At 34.7% G+C, this 14830-nt stretch overlaps 1 protein-coding gene and 1 pseudogene across 1 annotated transcript; one reads left to right on the top strand and one right to left on the bottom strand.

Annotated features, from left to right (window-relative positions):
• The first annotated feature begins 1378 nt into the window (after positions 1 to 1378).
• LOC129304974 (NADH dehydrogenase [ubiquinone] iron-sulfur protein 5-B) lies at positions 1379 to 4629 on the top strand. Its single transcript, XM_054944844.1, has 2 exons — positions 1379 to 1697; positions 4285 to 4629. The coding sequence occupies exons 1-2, from the start codon at positions 1548 to 1550 to the stop codon at positions 4381 to 4383; spliced, it is 249 nt and encodes an 82-aa protein (XP_054800819.1). The 5' UTR covers positions 1379 to 1547; the 3' UTR covers positions 4384 to 4629.
• Positions 4630 to 10976: 6347 nt separating this feature from the next.
• Positions 10977 to 14637, bottom strand: LOC129307316 (hydroxyisourate hydrolase-like; annotated as a pseudogene).
• Between the last annotated feature and the right edge of the window lie 193 nt (positions 14638 to 14830).

Here is a 14830-nt window from a genome sequence, read left to right as displayed (position 1 = left end):
AAAAAGTAACGAAGAAAGTATTAGAACCTGATTAATTTTCTAACTGTAAATTAAATAATAATTAAATATACATTGAAAGTATGTATAAAATTAAGAGTGTATATTTAATTCTAACTGCTAGGCTTATAATTAAGAAGATACTTTCTTTGTCCCTATATATAAGAGATCTTCTACAATTTTTTGTCCCTAAATATAAGATGTTATTAGCATATTTTTTTAATAAATAGACCATTATACTATTATTAAATTGAAAAGAAAAAAGAAAAGTACTCTCGTTAATTTATTTTTTTAAAAAAATTATTTTTTATTTATAATAATTAGAGATAAAATTAAAATATTACTATACTTTTAATTAGATTATCAATTTTTATTAATTAATGTGATTTAATTAAAAATATATTATTTATAGGCACCGAGAGAGTAAGCATTGTTATACTCTGAGACTTTAACTATTAACATACTTTTATTGGAAAATGCTGAAAGGAAATGATTCAATCCTCTTTTTACTGCACAAGCATTGTAGTTTGTCAATGGGAATTAGCAATCTCATTATTAAGGTTCTGCATTTAATGAAGATAAAGTTTGAAAGATATCTGAAGTTTTAATCAAATTAAGTTTTAACTAAGTTTTACTCTCTTCAGATTATAACACAGGGTATATTTTAAAAATTTTATTTAATTCAAAACATATAGCATTGGGCTACTTTTATAATTATTTTTTTCAATCATATTCCTACTTTTTTTATTACTTTTTTTTAAAAATAATGTATTAAAATTTTAATTATTATTATCAAAGCATTTATATAAGATATTTAATGAAATTAAAATTGTGAAAATGTAAATTTTTTAAGAAATTTAAATTTTAAATAATATTTAAAAAAACATAAATTAGCTATCTATATCCTATACTTTGGTCCAGAATGAGTAATGAAAACATGAAGTAGTTAATAATGACCCATAATAAAAATAAATAAATACATGTTCTTCAATTTTCACTTAGAGAAACATGTTAAAAAAATCGTTGAAATAATAGTCAAGACATAATAATGTTAAAAAAATGTTTTTAACAAACACAGAGTTACAAATTAACTGTCTTTTTTTTTAATAGAAAAATGAATTTATTAAAAAAAATTCATTCCCCTTCATATCTCTTGAATTAGGGGATTAATGTTCCGCATTGCATGGACTAAAAATCTAGTTTCTTCTAAATCTTACTTGTGTGATTGACCCTGGACTTGGACCATTCGAGAATAATATGTTGTATTGGAATGGACGAAGTATTTCTTTTTTCTTTCTTTCTTTTGTTTTTTTCTTAATACGAGTACAGAATCGACGATGTATAGTCACATATGAATACTCCGTCTTTAAGTTTTAACCACCTATCCACGAGCCTCGGTACAAACTCGCATTTTGGCAATCTCGTCTACACGTCAGCGGGTCTGAACTCTGAACTCCGAACCGCGAATCACTTCGATTATCGTTCGGCCGTGGAAATCAGTAATCTACAGACTACAGCGAGAGCTGATACTCTCTCAGAAGGAGACCGAGATGGCATCAGGATGGGGAATTACTGGGAACAAAGGTCGCTGCTATGATTTCTGGATCGACTTCAGCGAGTGCATGTCTCGCTGCCGAGAACCCAAGGACTGCGCTCTTCTCCGTGAAGACTACCTCGAGTGCCTCCACCATTCTAAAGAGGTCAACCTGCCCATCTCCTATTCTTGCACAAGCTAACGCATTTTTCCGTCAGATTGATTAACTGCGTAAAGTAGCATTACTCAACATCAACTAATTTCGGTGGTTCCCGAAACCCTAATTGCTGTTTAAAAATCCTTACTAACCCCATCGATTTTCGTCGCCGCTGGAGAGGATCTTGATTGATTACGATTCACTCCTGTCATTGATGCACTCATTGCATTATCGTAGCGATTGACGTCATATACGTGTTTTTTACTGGAATTAGTTACATGTGGGTTTTATGCATTGGCTTGGATAATGTAAATACCTGCTATGTTTGGCTCTGGGTCTTAAAACTGTTGAAAAATGTCAAAAGAGATAGTTTTCTCGAATAAGAATTCCTTGACTTCCACTCGAAGAAGCATAGTATCAACGAAAATGGTAGACTTTATATCTTATAGACCCTGTTGGCCAAAAAAAAATAAAAATTCTTCTATACCCTGAATTCCTTAGTCAAATCGTGTTTAAAATGAATGAGACAATACCTTGCCCGGCACTACATAATATATGGAGACCGTATAACCAAGACAAAAATTATGATATTAAACTACTACTGAAATATACAAGAAAAAATAGACTGTAGACTATAACTTATTATTGATATGCTAAGCTCCTTAGTCCTTTCACTCCGTTGCCATTGGCCAAGGAGCTAGCAGTGCAGTTAAAAATTGATGCATGTGTAGTGATAAGGGATCAATCTCAACTTCCATCTTATGTGGGGGAAAACTTTGTTTGCTGTATCTTCTTATTTGTACTCTGTTGTGGGATGATGTTGAACTTTAACAGCAATTTACTGATCCTTTATCTGGAAGCCCTGATTCTCAGTTTTGGGATAATGGCATTTAGACTCGTTGAGTAGCCTAAGTCCACCCATTTAATGAGTGTCTTATGTGGTACGATAATAATTGTTTGATTTAATTGAATGGCTATTGTTTGATTTAATCGAATGGCTGTCAAAGATTTTGTCATATAATACCAAAAAAGGATCAAATTTCAAATTTTTGGATGAGACAGCATATATAAGGAGTGTTATAATCATGAGGATTTTTTTGAATTTTTGAAGGAAAATGTATCTTGATAATTTTCAACTACTAATAAAATCTGAGGGCTGTAATTGAGAGAACTGAATCTAAATCCGGGATAATGTTGAACTTTAACAATAATTTGCAGATCTTTTAGTTCCACTTGGTTTTTTTGGTTTGGGGGGGGTGGAATTAAAAAATCCTTATATCATGACATATATGTTTGAAAACAATTTGGACGGGGTGTTTTGAGTTTGAAATGCTTCTTTTCATTGCCATCTATTTACATTTAACGGTGTTTGCTTTGAAATCCTTAGTTGCAGCCTTTCTTATGATCAGTAAGTTGGTCCCTTTTAGTTTATTTATCATTTTATTTGCTCCCTTAAGCTTGCTTGTGTCACATTGGTCCTTTTAATTTCTAATGCGTGTCATATGTATTCTAGACAGTCAACCTTGTAGGCATGTATAATGGCGCTCATCTAACATCTTGTGTGTCAGTAAATTTAATAAATGGAGTTGATGGCGTATGAGTTATGATATATATGTTATGAATTAGAAGCATATTTTCGCGAGATCAAATTGAAATAATAAAGAAACTTGAGACTAAAATACTTATTTAAACCCATCATTTTGTGGCACATTCATTATCCTATGGCTGAACTTATGTATTAAAGGTGAATGAGTTATGGGCTATCAATTATTGGCTGAATTGCTTAAAATTGTCCTAGGTCCTTATGTTTTTTCATATAGTTTACCTCCTAGGCATAACTGTTTGGAGCTGAGACATATGATACCTTTCATTGACAGCCATATTACGACTTGTTTTGTTTTGTTTTGTTTTTTTCAACTTGACATGTTGGAGATTGAATTCTTCCATTGCCTCTGTGCCCAGTCCTACTTCTTTGTATGCTCCAATTTAACATATCATACTGTTTAATGATATAATCAGTGCTTAGGTACTTTCATATGGATTGTTGAACTCCTCTTATATATAGTATTGTGTGTGATTTATAAACTTCTGATTAAAAATTAAATATGTTATTACCACTCAGATATCCTGCATGACACAAATATGAAAACTATATAATGGTATATGATAGACCGAGGCACTTGTAGTTGTAGAAAATGACAAATTTGAAATTGTTCTTCTCTTGACGCTGTCAAGTGGTTAAAGCCAATTGTCTTATTTTGTCAAGCTTGTATTTTTATTTATGCTTCAAGCTTTTAAAAATTTTCAACTTTGGGTGGCCTATCAAATTCAATTTATCAAGCTTATATCCACAACACTAGTGTTGCTCTGACAATAGATGCATATATCTCGATATTCTTAGAGCATTCATTAGAGGGAAAAAAATCAGGAGAGAAAGTTTATTATTTGTAATGGTTTAATTGGCTAATAATATAGCTACTTGGCAATAATGGTAAAACAAACACATACACACATTTTTCAAAAAAAGCAAGCTTCCTAGCATTTTATGAATTGTTTATACTCATGATTTTATTGCATCTCTGTTTCTTAACTCCAGTTTCAACGAAGAAATCGGATTTACAAGGAGGAGCAGCGTAAACTACGAGCTGCTGCCCGGCAGGGTCAGGAGGGTGAAAGTGTGGGCGGACATCACTAGTGCTAGTGATTAATGGCTGTTCTGACTTTCAGAATAAGTTGTGAAATTGTTATTTTGATCGAATTGGCATTCATGCATGTTATATGTGCTTTGTTTTTAACTTCCTCCAATGTTGATGGCCTATTTTCTTTTAGCAATAATGCGAAAAAATGACAGTGCTCTGCCGAGTGAATGTGTAGTAGTTCATCCCTTCATGGGCGTTGTGAGCGACAGAGGAATAGAAGCTTTTATTATTGCTATTTTAAACTGAAAAATCTCATAAGCTGCTTCTTAACCTTTCTATCAAAATAGTATATTGAAATTTTATTAATGTGCATGAAATCAATATTTACGTCAAAATAATTATTATCATATTTTGATTGTATATAAATTGTGAATCCTGCAATTTATTCATTAGATTTCAGGAGATTTACCTAATTGTATTAATGTAATGAGTATGATGACCTCATTCTACATGGATAAGCTTTGTTGGCATATTACTTTAGATTGGCAAGTTGATTGAAAGTCTTGCCGGAAACTGAATAATTAGTAGGATTCTCTGGAAATTTTAGAAAGAAAATCTTACGAAAAGTGAGTCCTTTTTATTTTGGGTTGCCATGAGTCGTTTTCAAATTTCAAATTGTAAGAATAAATCAGATTGTAATTTGTAAAATAAATTTCCAAAAATTTCTCGTTTTATTGTTTTTAAATTTGTTTAAGTTTATTTTCATCATGTTATAATTTCATTTAAAATTAAATTATCATACCAGATTTAAAAAGTCGCTTCTGTTCTGCATAATAAATGCGTAGTTATGTGATGGAGGATTTGTGTGTGTTTCTATTCATGTATGTATGTATGTATTAAAATGTATGATGTTTCAAGGGAGAAATTGTTAAATTAAAATTGACAGAATAATTTTTTACAAATGAAAATCATTCAATTGGAATTTTTATACAGGTCAAAAATTGAATTTGTATAGAAGTAAAAGAATAATTTGATTGAAAAAGATAGGGGAAAGGAGGTTCTCTCATGCTCTCGGAGAGTCTCTACTATAACTTTTAAGTAAAGTAACTTACCTCTAAAAATAAGCTGGATCTATCTTGACATTGATGGGGCTGTGAACTCCATTGGAACTACTACTTGTGGTGGAATTATATCATACGAGACGATAAAGGCAATTGGATTAAAAAAATTTTCAAATACATCGATTATCATCCAAACACGACAGTAGAACTATTAGGCATTTTAAAAGGATTACAGCTTTGTTAAAATGCCTATTTTGACAAAATCGAAATATACTCTGATTTTGTGGAAGCATTCTCGCTTATCTAACATAATTTCGCTAATAACCATCTTCTCTCTAGAATTATCAACAGAGTTAGAACTTTAATCATGAAAAATTGGATCATTACCTTTGAACACATGTTTAGGAAAGCAAATAGATGTGTGGGCATGCTCGCTCACCTAGCCTTTCGGAATAATCTTGATCTTATTATTTACAATCATCCGCCTTCAGGATGCAAATCTCTTATGGAATCTGACATGACCCGATTTTGCTCAACTTTTACACAAATTTTTCATGTCCTTGTATTCAAGAAAAAAAACTTTTAAGTAACTTAGCATGGATGGCAGAGTCCCAGTTTGGATGTTATATAATCAATTCCAAACATATAAAACTATGGTTTTGTATAAAAAGACCCAAACACTCGCTATATCATTGCTTCCATGGCGATAGCAAAGAAAGTGATGCTAGTTGTCACTAACGATGGCGAGCACAGCTTGTATGCTCTCAAATAGACTCTCAGTCACTACGTTAGTTTTTCATGCCAACGATCTTCAAGCTTATCATTGTTCATGTAAAGCATTTTGCTGTCTCCACCGTCCACATGGACAGCTCTAGTACGTACACGATCGATTCTACTTTTCTTTCTCTCTTACTTTTTGAATTCCTAAGAAACTTAAAATGCATTGTTTGTATTGAGCGATTAAATCATAGCATTATTAATAGCATTGATAAGGGAGATTGGAGACCTATTAGATTAACAACTAACGGTCCCCCAATTTCACATCTATTTTTTGCTAATGACCTGTGGCTTTTTACATATTCTTCTCTTGATCAAGTTAGGATTATCCAACAATGTCTCTCCAATTTTTGTAAAGCTTTGGGACAAAATATTAATTTGCCAAATCCAAGCTCTACCACTCTAAGAACGTCAACATTAATAGAACCTTACAGATCAGCGAGGAATTAAGAATTCCCTTAACTGAAAATCTTAGCAAATATTTCGGGATTCTTATTATCCATGAAAGAGTTTCAAAACTCAATTTTGCTCCTCTGCTTGACAGAATCAAGTCTCGCCTAACCAACTAGAAAAGCCGCTATCTTAATAATACTAGGAAAGCCATTGTTATAAAGTCTAATATATCTTTTATTTCCAGTTATGCCATGCAAACTATGCTCTTACCTAATAATGTCCTGGTTGAAATGGAACCTCACTCTCGCAACTTCCTTTAGGACTTTACTGATGGGACAAAAAGCCTCGTCTACTATTTTGGGACTTGATCATGGAAAACAAAAACCAAGGAGGTCTTGGGTTCAAAAGGCTTAAAAGTCAAAATAGGGCCTATATTATGAAACTTTACTAGGGAATTATAAAGAAGCCCAGTTGTCTCTAGGTTCATATCTTGCATGATAAATACAAATGCAATAATCCTATCATTCCCATGGTTTGAAAAACCAACTCTAACTTTTACACATGGTCCAGTATTTGTAAAGTCTGGGAATAATTCATTACTCACGTGGGATGGAAGGTAGGAAGAAGGGATCAAGTTTCTTTCTGGTATGACAAATGGTGTCTCCTTCCAGATCCCCTTATCAAATATGCTTCATCTAATGTAGACTCCATCCTTCATGCTAAAGTCTTTGATTTTTGTGATAATAATGGTACCTGGAAAGTAGGCCAATTACGCAGATATCTTCATCCAAAAGTCATCAAATTTATCACTATTGTTTAGCCTCCTAACTTTAATGCAGATGATGATGCTATATGTTGCAGACTTTCAAATGATGGCAACTTCTCTATCAAAACTACTTACAAGGCCACTGAAAATCATTGTGACACCATTGGCTCTAAAATTTGGTCTAAGATTTGGAAGTGGCCAACTTATGAAAAGATCATATCCTTTCTTTGAAAAGTAGCTTGGGATCGACTTCAACCTGAATTCTCATGTTTTAATGGAAATATTCCTTCTCTTAAAACTTGCCCTTTTGGTTGTAATTCTTTGGATTCCACCACTCATTCTTGAGAGATTGTAAAAGATTTAAAGAGGTTTGGTTAAAACTAGTAAAACAAACTGAACTAAACACTTTCTTTTCTGTATCTGTATAGGAGTAGATTCTCTGGAATGTAAAAAGAGAAGCGGTAATGCAAGATCACGTAATATCTCTTGGCAAAAGCTCTTCGCTCACGTGTATTGGAATATTTGAAAAGAGAGATGTAAAATCATTTACTCTAAAGATAATACCTATGAGAGAGATATTGCCTCCACCAGTATACAAGATATTCTTAATGATCAATACCTTCAATCTAGAATCAACTTTTTGACTCAAATGGGTGATAGAACAAAAGCCCAATGGTTCCCTCTAAAAAAGATTGGGTAAGACTTAATATAGATGGCTCTGTCAACAATTAAGAAGCAGCTTCTTGTAGTGGTCTCATTCGAGATGACCATGACAATTGGATCAAAGGCTTCACTAAATTTCTTGGTTACCATCCCAGCACGGTAGCCGAACTTATGGGCATCCTTGAAGGACTCAATTTTTGTTGGGTAGAAAAGTTTAACAGAGTCAATGTCTTCTCGAATTTTATTGAAGCAATTACGCTCATATGTAATGAGTTTTCTAATACTCATCTACTTGTTGCAACTATTAAAAAAATTAGAGATCTTCTTATACGTAATTGGTTAGTTACTTTTAATCACATTTTCAGAAAGGTTAACAAATGCGCAAATTGGATGACCGATCAAGCCTTTCCTGATAACTCAATTGTTTAGATTTTTGATAGTCCACCTTCTGATTGTAAAAACTTTTTGTACACTGATATGACTTAATATGTCTGTTTGCACGATTTTTCGATGGGCTTCTATTAAAAAAAACAAAGCATTCTTTGCATGTGCTGAGTTTTTGCCCGACATTAATGAGGAATTTATGAGGACGGCGGCCAATGCTGTTGAGAACGCTATACGACTTTGCCTCGAGAAATCGGTAAAAAAAAATTCACTTCGAATATTAGATAATGGATATCTGGTCATTTAGCTACTGAATTGCAGTCATGAAATCGTATACGATTTATTCTTTCAGTCACTCTGTTCTTTCCATCAAATGGAGCGAATGAGCGATTCTAGTAAGGTTTCACTATGATGATTTTTTCATGTTACGAAAGTTGAAACTGAAGGGGGAAAAGCCTACTGATTAAACCAATTCCCGTTTCGTTGCCTAGTTGCCTGATTATAATCTTGAGTCTGACGTTGTAGATTTCTTTTATTGGATAGATTTTTTATGAGATATAAAGACAAAAACATTTTTTATTCTATATAATTCTATTCTCTGTTATTTTTATCTTCTAAATTTTATGAGTTCTTTTGAAAAATCCTTGCACAAATTTCTGGTCATTTGATCATCTTATTTTGGAAATATATTGATAATAAATAAATAAATATATATATATATATATATATATATATATAAGCAAGCAAAATCTAAGCATGTATGGGAACAGTCACTGCTTCAGCTAGAATAATCTTAAGAAAACTTAATTAAAACAAACACTTAGCCCGAGAGCACACTCACCCATTCGACAGTCAACTAAGGTGATGAGCATCTGCACTATTCAAATTAAGATTTAAAAGTTTTGTGATTGACTAGGTAAACTAGCGAGTATGAGAGAGAAAACTAGTAAGAGAGAGTGTGGGGCTTCTACTGCTAGTGGGGTTGGTTCAGAGGGTCAGGTTGTAGGAGAGATTAGAGAGGGCCTTACGAAGGATGAGGAAGATGCCATTGAACGCAGTGTTACCAAGTTGCATGGCGGTTCAGGAATGAAAATATTGGGGATGGAGATGTTGAGGTGTCCGACGGGAACGGGGTAGTTCACAATCCCAGCAGAAGCTTGCTAATGGTCGTACCACACTATGGTCTCAGATCTCATACAGAGACTCTTTAGTAGGTAAGGAAAGCATGGACGTAGAAGAAGACTTTGAAGAATTGTTTAAGCATCGCATCTTCCTTAACAGAGGAGCAAAAGAAGATATTTGAACAAATCCCTAAGATAGATATGAATGATGAGCAATGGAAGAAACTGTGTCTGCCTTGGAAGGATGCATTGATACTGACGCTGATGGGAAAGAGGGTTGGGCTGGATGAACTAAGGAAGAGGATTGAATATCTGCTGGGTACTTCAGACTTTGAGATGGTTGACATGGCAAATAATTATTTTTCCCTGAGATCAGGGAATAAGCAACTCCGTCCCAGGCTCCTTAATGAGGGTCCATGGGTGATCTAAGGGCATTATCTAGCTGTTCAAAGGTGGAGCCCTAATTTTAGCTCGTTTAGTAATAAAGTACAGAAGCTTGCTATATGGGTTAGAATCCCTATCCTACCATTACATTGCTGCACAGAGGAAATGCTAAGAGTTGCAGGAAATAAGATAAGAAGGGTCCTAAAGGTGGATAAGAATACTCTTGTTAAGGAATAGGATTTGGCAGCTAAGATGGAACGCGAAAGATTTGCTCGTGTTAGCGTAGAGATGGACTTGAACAAAAGACTACCATCACGTTTTGTGATTAGGCGGCAAGTTTTTACAGTGATGTATGAGGGTCTAAAGGTGATATGTTTCCACTACGGGAAATATGGTCATAGGAAAGAAAGTTGCCCACTAGCTAAGAGAGACGAAGATTCTGTACAGAGAGGGATGAGTGAAGGCTCATCGACGGTGAATAAGGGAAGCATTCCGTCATCGGAATTTGGCTTTACAAACCTGAATCAAATTCCCTTGGAGGAGTAGTACGGAGGGTGGACACAATCGAGGAACCCCTATAAGCCTCGATTCTATAAACAAGAGGTAAAGAGGGGACATGCACAGACACAGAGCAGGTTTAGTCAGAAAAAGAAGTCTCCACCTAAACATGGCCATCATCGAGATTTGATGTACTTGCTGATCCTCAAGAGGAGGGAGAACCAAGTGGGTTACTTTTAAAACAAAGACAACCTCAAATTTGACATTTCAAAAAATAAAGACAATCTCTTGCCAAACTAGCTCATAGTCTGAATTCTTATTTCAATTTCTTTGCTGTACCACCCTTTACTTAGGTCGTGGTGGTTTTCTTTTTGGCCTTGGTGTTTCCTTTGCTTTGTAGCTTGGTTGTACTTTTCTCTTTTTAAGTGATATCTTCTCTTGATTCAAAAACAAAAACAAAAACAAAAACAAAAACAAAACAAAACAAACAAACACTTAAATCTTGTTGCCACGGTCCTCCTTGAAGGCTGAAGCTAATGTTATTTAGGAATGGTTTTAAAGCAGTGCAATTTATTGAAGGGAAAACTAGCGAAACATGACAATTTATGGAAAATAGCGGAGAAAGAAGAAGCTGATATTATTCATTGAAAGGAATGGCGAACGGGAGGTATGGATGGATCCTGCTCAAGTCGTATAGATCCACTGTGTATGAAGGTGCTGCTACTGCTTCTGCCACCTTTTAAAAAGGAGGAGTACCAAGAAGCAGAGAGCTTTGGGTACCTCTTCAAGTGAGGGTCATCCCTATCAACATAATACAAACCAAAGCTGGATCTGTATCCATCCAATAACGCGAACACATCTAAGAAGGGCCATAAAAAGTAGCCTCTTATATTTGATCCATTCCTATACAATATTCCACCACACGCGTCACTATACTGCCATGCAATAACAACACACCTTTTCATGTTAACAGATACGATACCTCAAGGCATCCAACACTCCTCCAATGTATTCCTGTAGGAAAGTCACCCTTGACACGTCTTGCAGCGATGAATTGCTCGCTGTCCTTTGACCTGTACAATTCGTTCAAAAATATATCTCAATATACCATTTCAAGTTTTTTGCTCAGCGTGTATTAGCATCTCCATCTCATAAACAAGACTCGCTACCTAGTTAACTGAAAAATCAGTGACTCTGAGATCAGTATCATGGACTGAGTTCCCTAATGATATTAATGTCTACTTGCTCTTGAATATTTTTGTCCCTGAAGGGAATGAAAGAGAGACCATTTTCATATATGTACAGAGGAGGATTGCCATAGAGGAGCTTGAATTTTTCCAGCACTTGTACTAAACCTCATGTTACCACTGTGTACTGAATCAATCAGAGTAAAGCCAGCAGTTAGTCATGCATTGAACTGATCCAAATAGTCCAACATATTCATCATTTATGTTTCAAGCCTCTTACCTCTTCGTTTGAAAGTAGATCCTGTCCAACTGCCATAACCCAGAAACCCTTCATTTACCCGTCATTTCCAAACTTCATTACCGAAAAATAAATGACAACTGGAAGGTGAATTTGGTGAAAGTTCAATTAGTTGGAGGTTGAAGAGCAATGATAATAAAATGATACACCAATACAATGAATAATATACAGCCAGTTCATCCAGCCACACTTCGAAAACCTTTTATTGAATTTACTATCCTGAAAACATAACAAAAGGACGTACATATTGTTCGAACACCCGTATCTGCAGTATAATCTCTGATCTAGCGCTTTAGGATGTCGGAGTTGTCTGTGACGTTAATGACGGTGTAGTATATCACTCTGATAAAATCCCATGAACTTTTAACTTGTTTAGACTCTCACTTGTGAAGGTAGGAATTCTTGATCCCACATTTCTCTTCATAACATTGGGATAGTCTCCGTAAACCAACGGCTCCATAACCCTGCAAAGGACAACATGAACTGAGCGTCACATTCTTATAACAGCCACCAAAAAAAAAAACCAATAGGAATTTATATGACGTTTATGAAAATTATATTATATATATATATACCTTGTCTTACACGAAATAGAGAGTAAAAAGAAGAGAGAGAGAAGATAGAAATAAAATCAACCAATTATAGGGTCCGTATTGTAACTTACCAATCAATAAGAAACTCATGAAATCTTTGAGTTGCTATAATGTCTTGTTCTGTATTTATATGAGGACGTAACCCAAATGTAAAGACAGTGACACGTTGTTTGTGCTGCAATACATGTACAGTGTCCCTAATTAACATTCCATGATTGATAAGCTTATAATTTTTTTTTGGGGGGGGTGTTCTGCTCTGTAAATATAATAATAATTTATGTGCATGCTGAAATCATAGCATGATCTTTCAAAGCTTAAGTGACAGACCTTATATTTTGTCCTATACAATCTCACAGCTGAAGCGTGTGCTAACAAAATATGATGAACTACCAAGTAGGGCTCAGTTGTTGAGTTGCCTTTAGGGCAAATGTTGATGCCAAATGGAGGAGAACATCGAGGAGGTGGGCATGTTCCTTGATCATAACCACCTTGAGCGAACACATTGGGTTCGTTAACTGTTGTCCAATACAACACTCTGTCACCAAACTCTCTAAAACACACATCTGCATAGGCTGTGAAATCTCTTCTGCATTCACATTCAAGTTGATCCATCTATCCATATCATTTTTTTCTGTTCCCGTCTTTGCAAGCACAAGAAAACACAAACACATGAATTAATGTAGAAGGTCTTTGGACGTACATGACTTTGCGACTAATCCATCCACCATATTCATCTTCAATTGCCTGTGGAAGATCCAAGTTGTGCAATATGACGTGTGGTTGTATTCCTGTACATGAGTAAGACTATACATAATTACATGTGAAGTTCAAAAAGCAAAAAGAGATTTCAGGGCATGGCTTCTTTAGCAAAGAAATTCTTATTTAACCATGGCTGATTAGTTCATTGATTAGATTATTGTAGTATTGCAACCCTTTTGGATTGACTCTACCATCTGTGGAAAAAGAAAAGTGACAAGGCGTTAATTCAGTTTTTACTTGAAAATAAAAAGGAAACTCTAATATGAATGGCGCTTATTCAGGAAGTTTGGGTCCGTGATTATACTGGGTATCAATCTTGACCAAGAAATGGAAAGTCTATAGGCGCCAAGGCCCGTTTCCACCATAAGCTACACATCTTCCTGCAGTACATAGATATTCAAGGTAAATAAATTCTTAATACCCCTCAACAGTGCACAGGAAAACAGAGATCTGCAGGTAGAATAAACAAGACAAGAATTTCAAGGTCGCATTACTGAGCAAAGGAAAAACGGTTGACGTTCACCTTACATTTGCGGTACTCATTGAAGCTACATTCCCATTGTCTCCGTGCGCATACCCTATTTATCATTCAAGAAAGTAGAATGAAGCTCTCATCTTCGAAATATATCACGATTTGAGATCACTCTTCTTACTCAAGGAGTTTGCTTACCTTTCTTTTCTGAACGACAAAATTAAGCTCCCAAAATTATAAAACATAATAAGCAAAATGATGACAAACTTACCGGCAAGAGCCAAGGTATCCCATATGCTCGGAGCTCTTCCATCTTTGTCTGCTGTGCCTTCTACCTTTGCTTGCAGAAAATTTAGTAATGTATAAAAAAACACACAAGCATTTATATCAGAATATAATCCCCCCCCCCCTTTCAAAAATCGATGGGTTCACCAGCTGAAAGGGGAAAAAAGAGATAGGAAGAAAGGAGAGACATGGAGTAAATTGAAGAACCTGATAAGCAGAAGTGCCGGAACTAAAAATAAAGGAAGGTGAAAAGTCAAGTCTGCTATAACTATGTGCACTTTGGACTCCTACTGCCAAGTTGTTGACAAGTAACCAGAGGACCAGAAGTAGGGGGTTAAGGCTCCAAAACGTGGCTACTCGCATCCTCTGTAAACTGTAATCTCTTCTTGTTTCCGTCCAAGGCATATTCTGCTTCTCAAGTCATGGAGTTTGTGCTATTTATTTACCTATAACCAGAGCGCATTATGGCGCGTTTCTTGAAGTAGTTTACAAGCTTTGGCATTTTGTGGAAGCTCTTGCGCTATGAGATTTTATGGGGTTTCCAAACTATCCCCCTCACCGTATAACCGTAGAAAACGTGAATATAAGATGTAAGAGATGATAACAAAATGTTTTAGCTCAGATAAGAGGTTGTCGGATGAATGAAGAAGGCGACGCGAGGAACCAGACTTGTAAATCAGTTTGGTAAACCAGACTCCCTCAGTTTCTATTTATATATAAAAAAAAAACTATATCACATAAAATTAAAAAAAATCAATTTACTATATTAATTATATTTAAAAATAAAAATATTTAATTATAATAATTTTTATTAATTATATTAATCAGATATTTATTAATTATTTTTTATAATTATAAATGA

The sequence above is a fragment of the Prosopis cineraria genome, unplaced genomic scaffold (genome assembly GCF_029017545.1).
Source record: "Prosopis cineraria cultivar Desert tree isolate PC_DT_omini unplaced genomic scaffold, ASM2901754v1 PC3, whole genome shotgun sequence".
Classification (NCBI taxonomy): domain Eukaryota; kingdom Viridiplantae; phylum Streptophyta; class Magnoliopsida; order Fabales; family Fabaceae; genus Prosopis; species Prosopis cineraria.
Note: the sequence above shows the minus strand (reverse complement) of the source record. Positions and strands in the feature narration are given on the sequence as shown.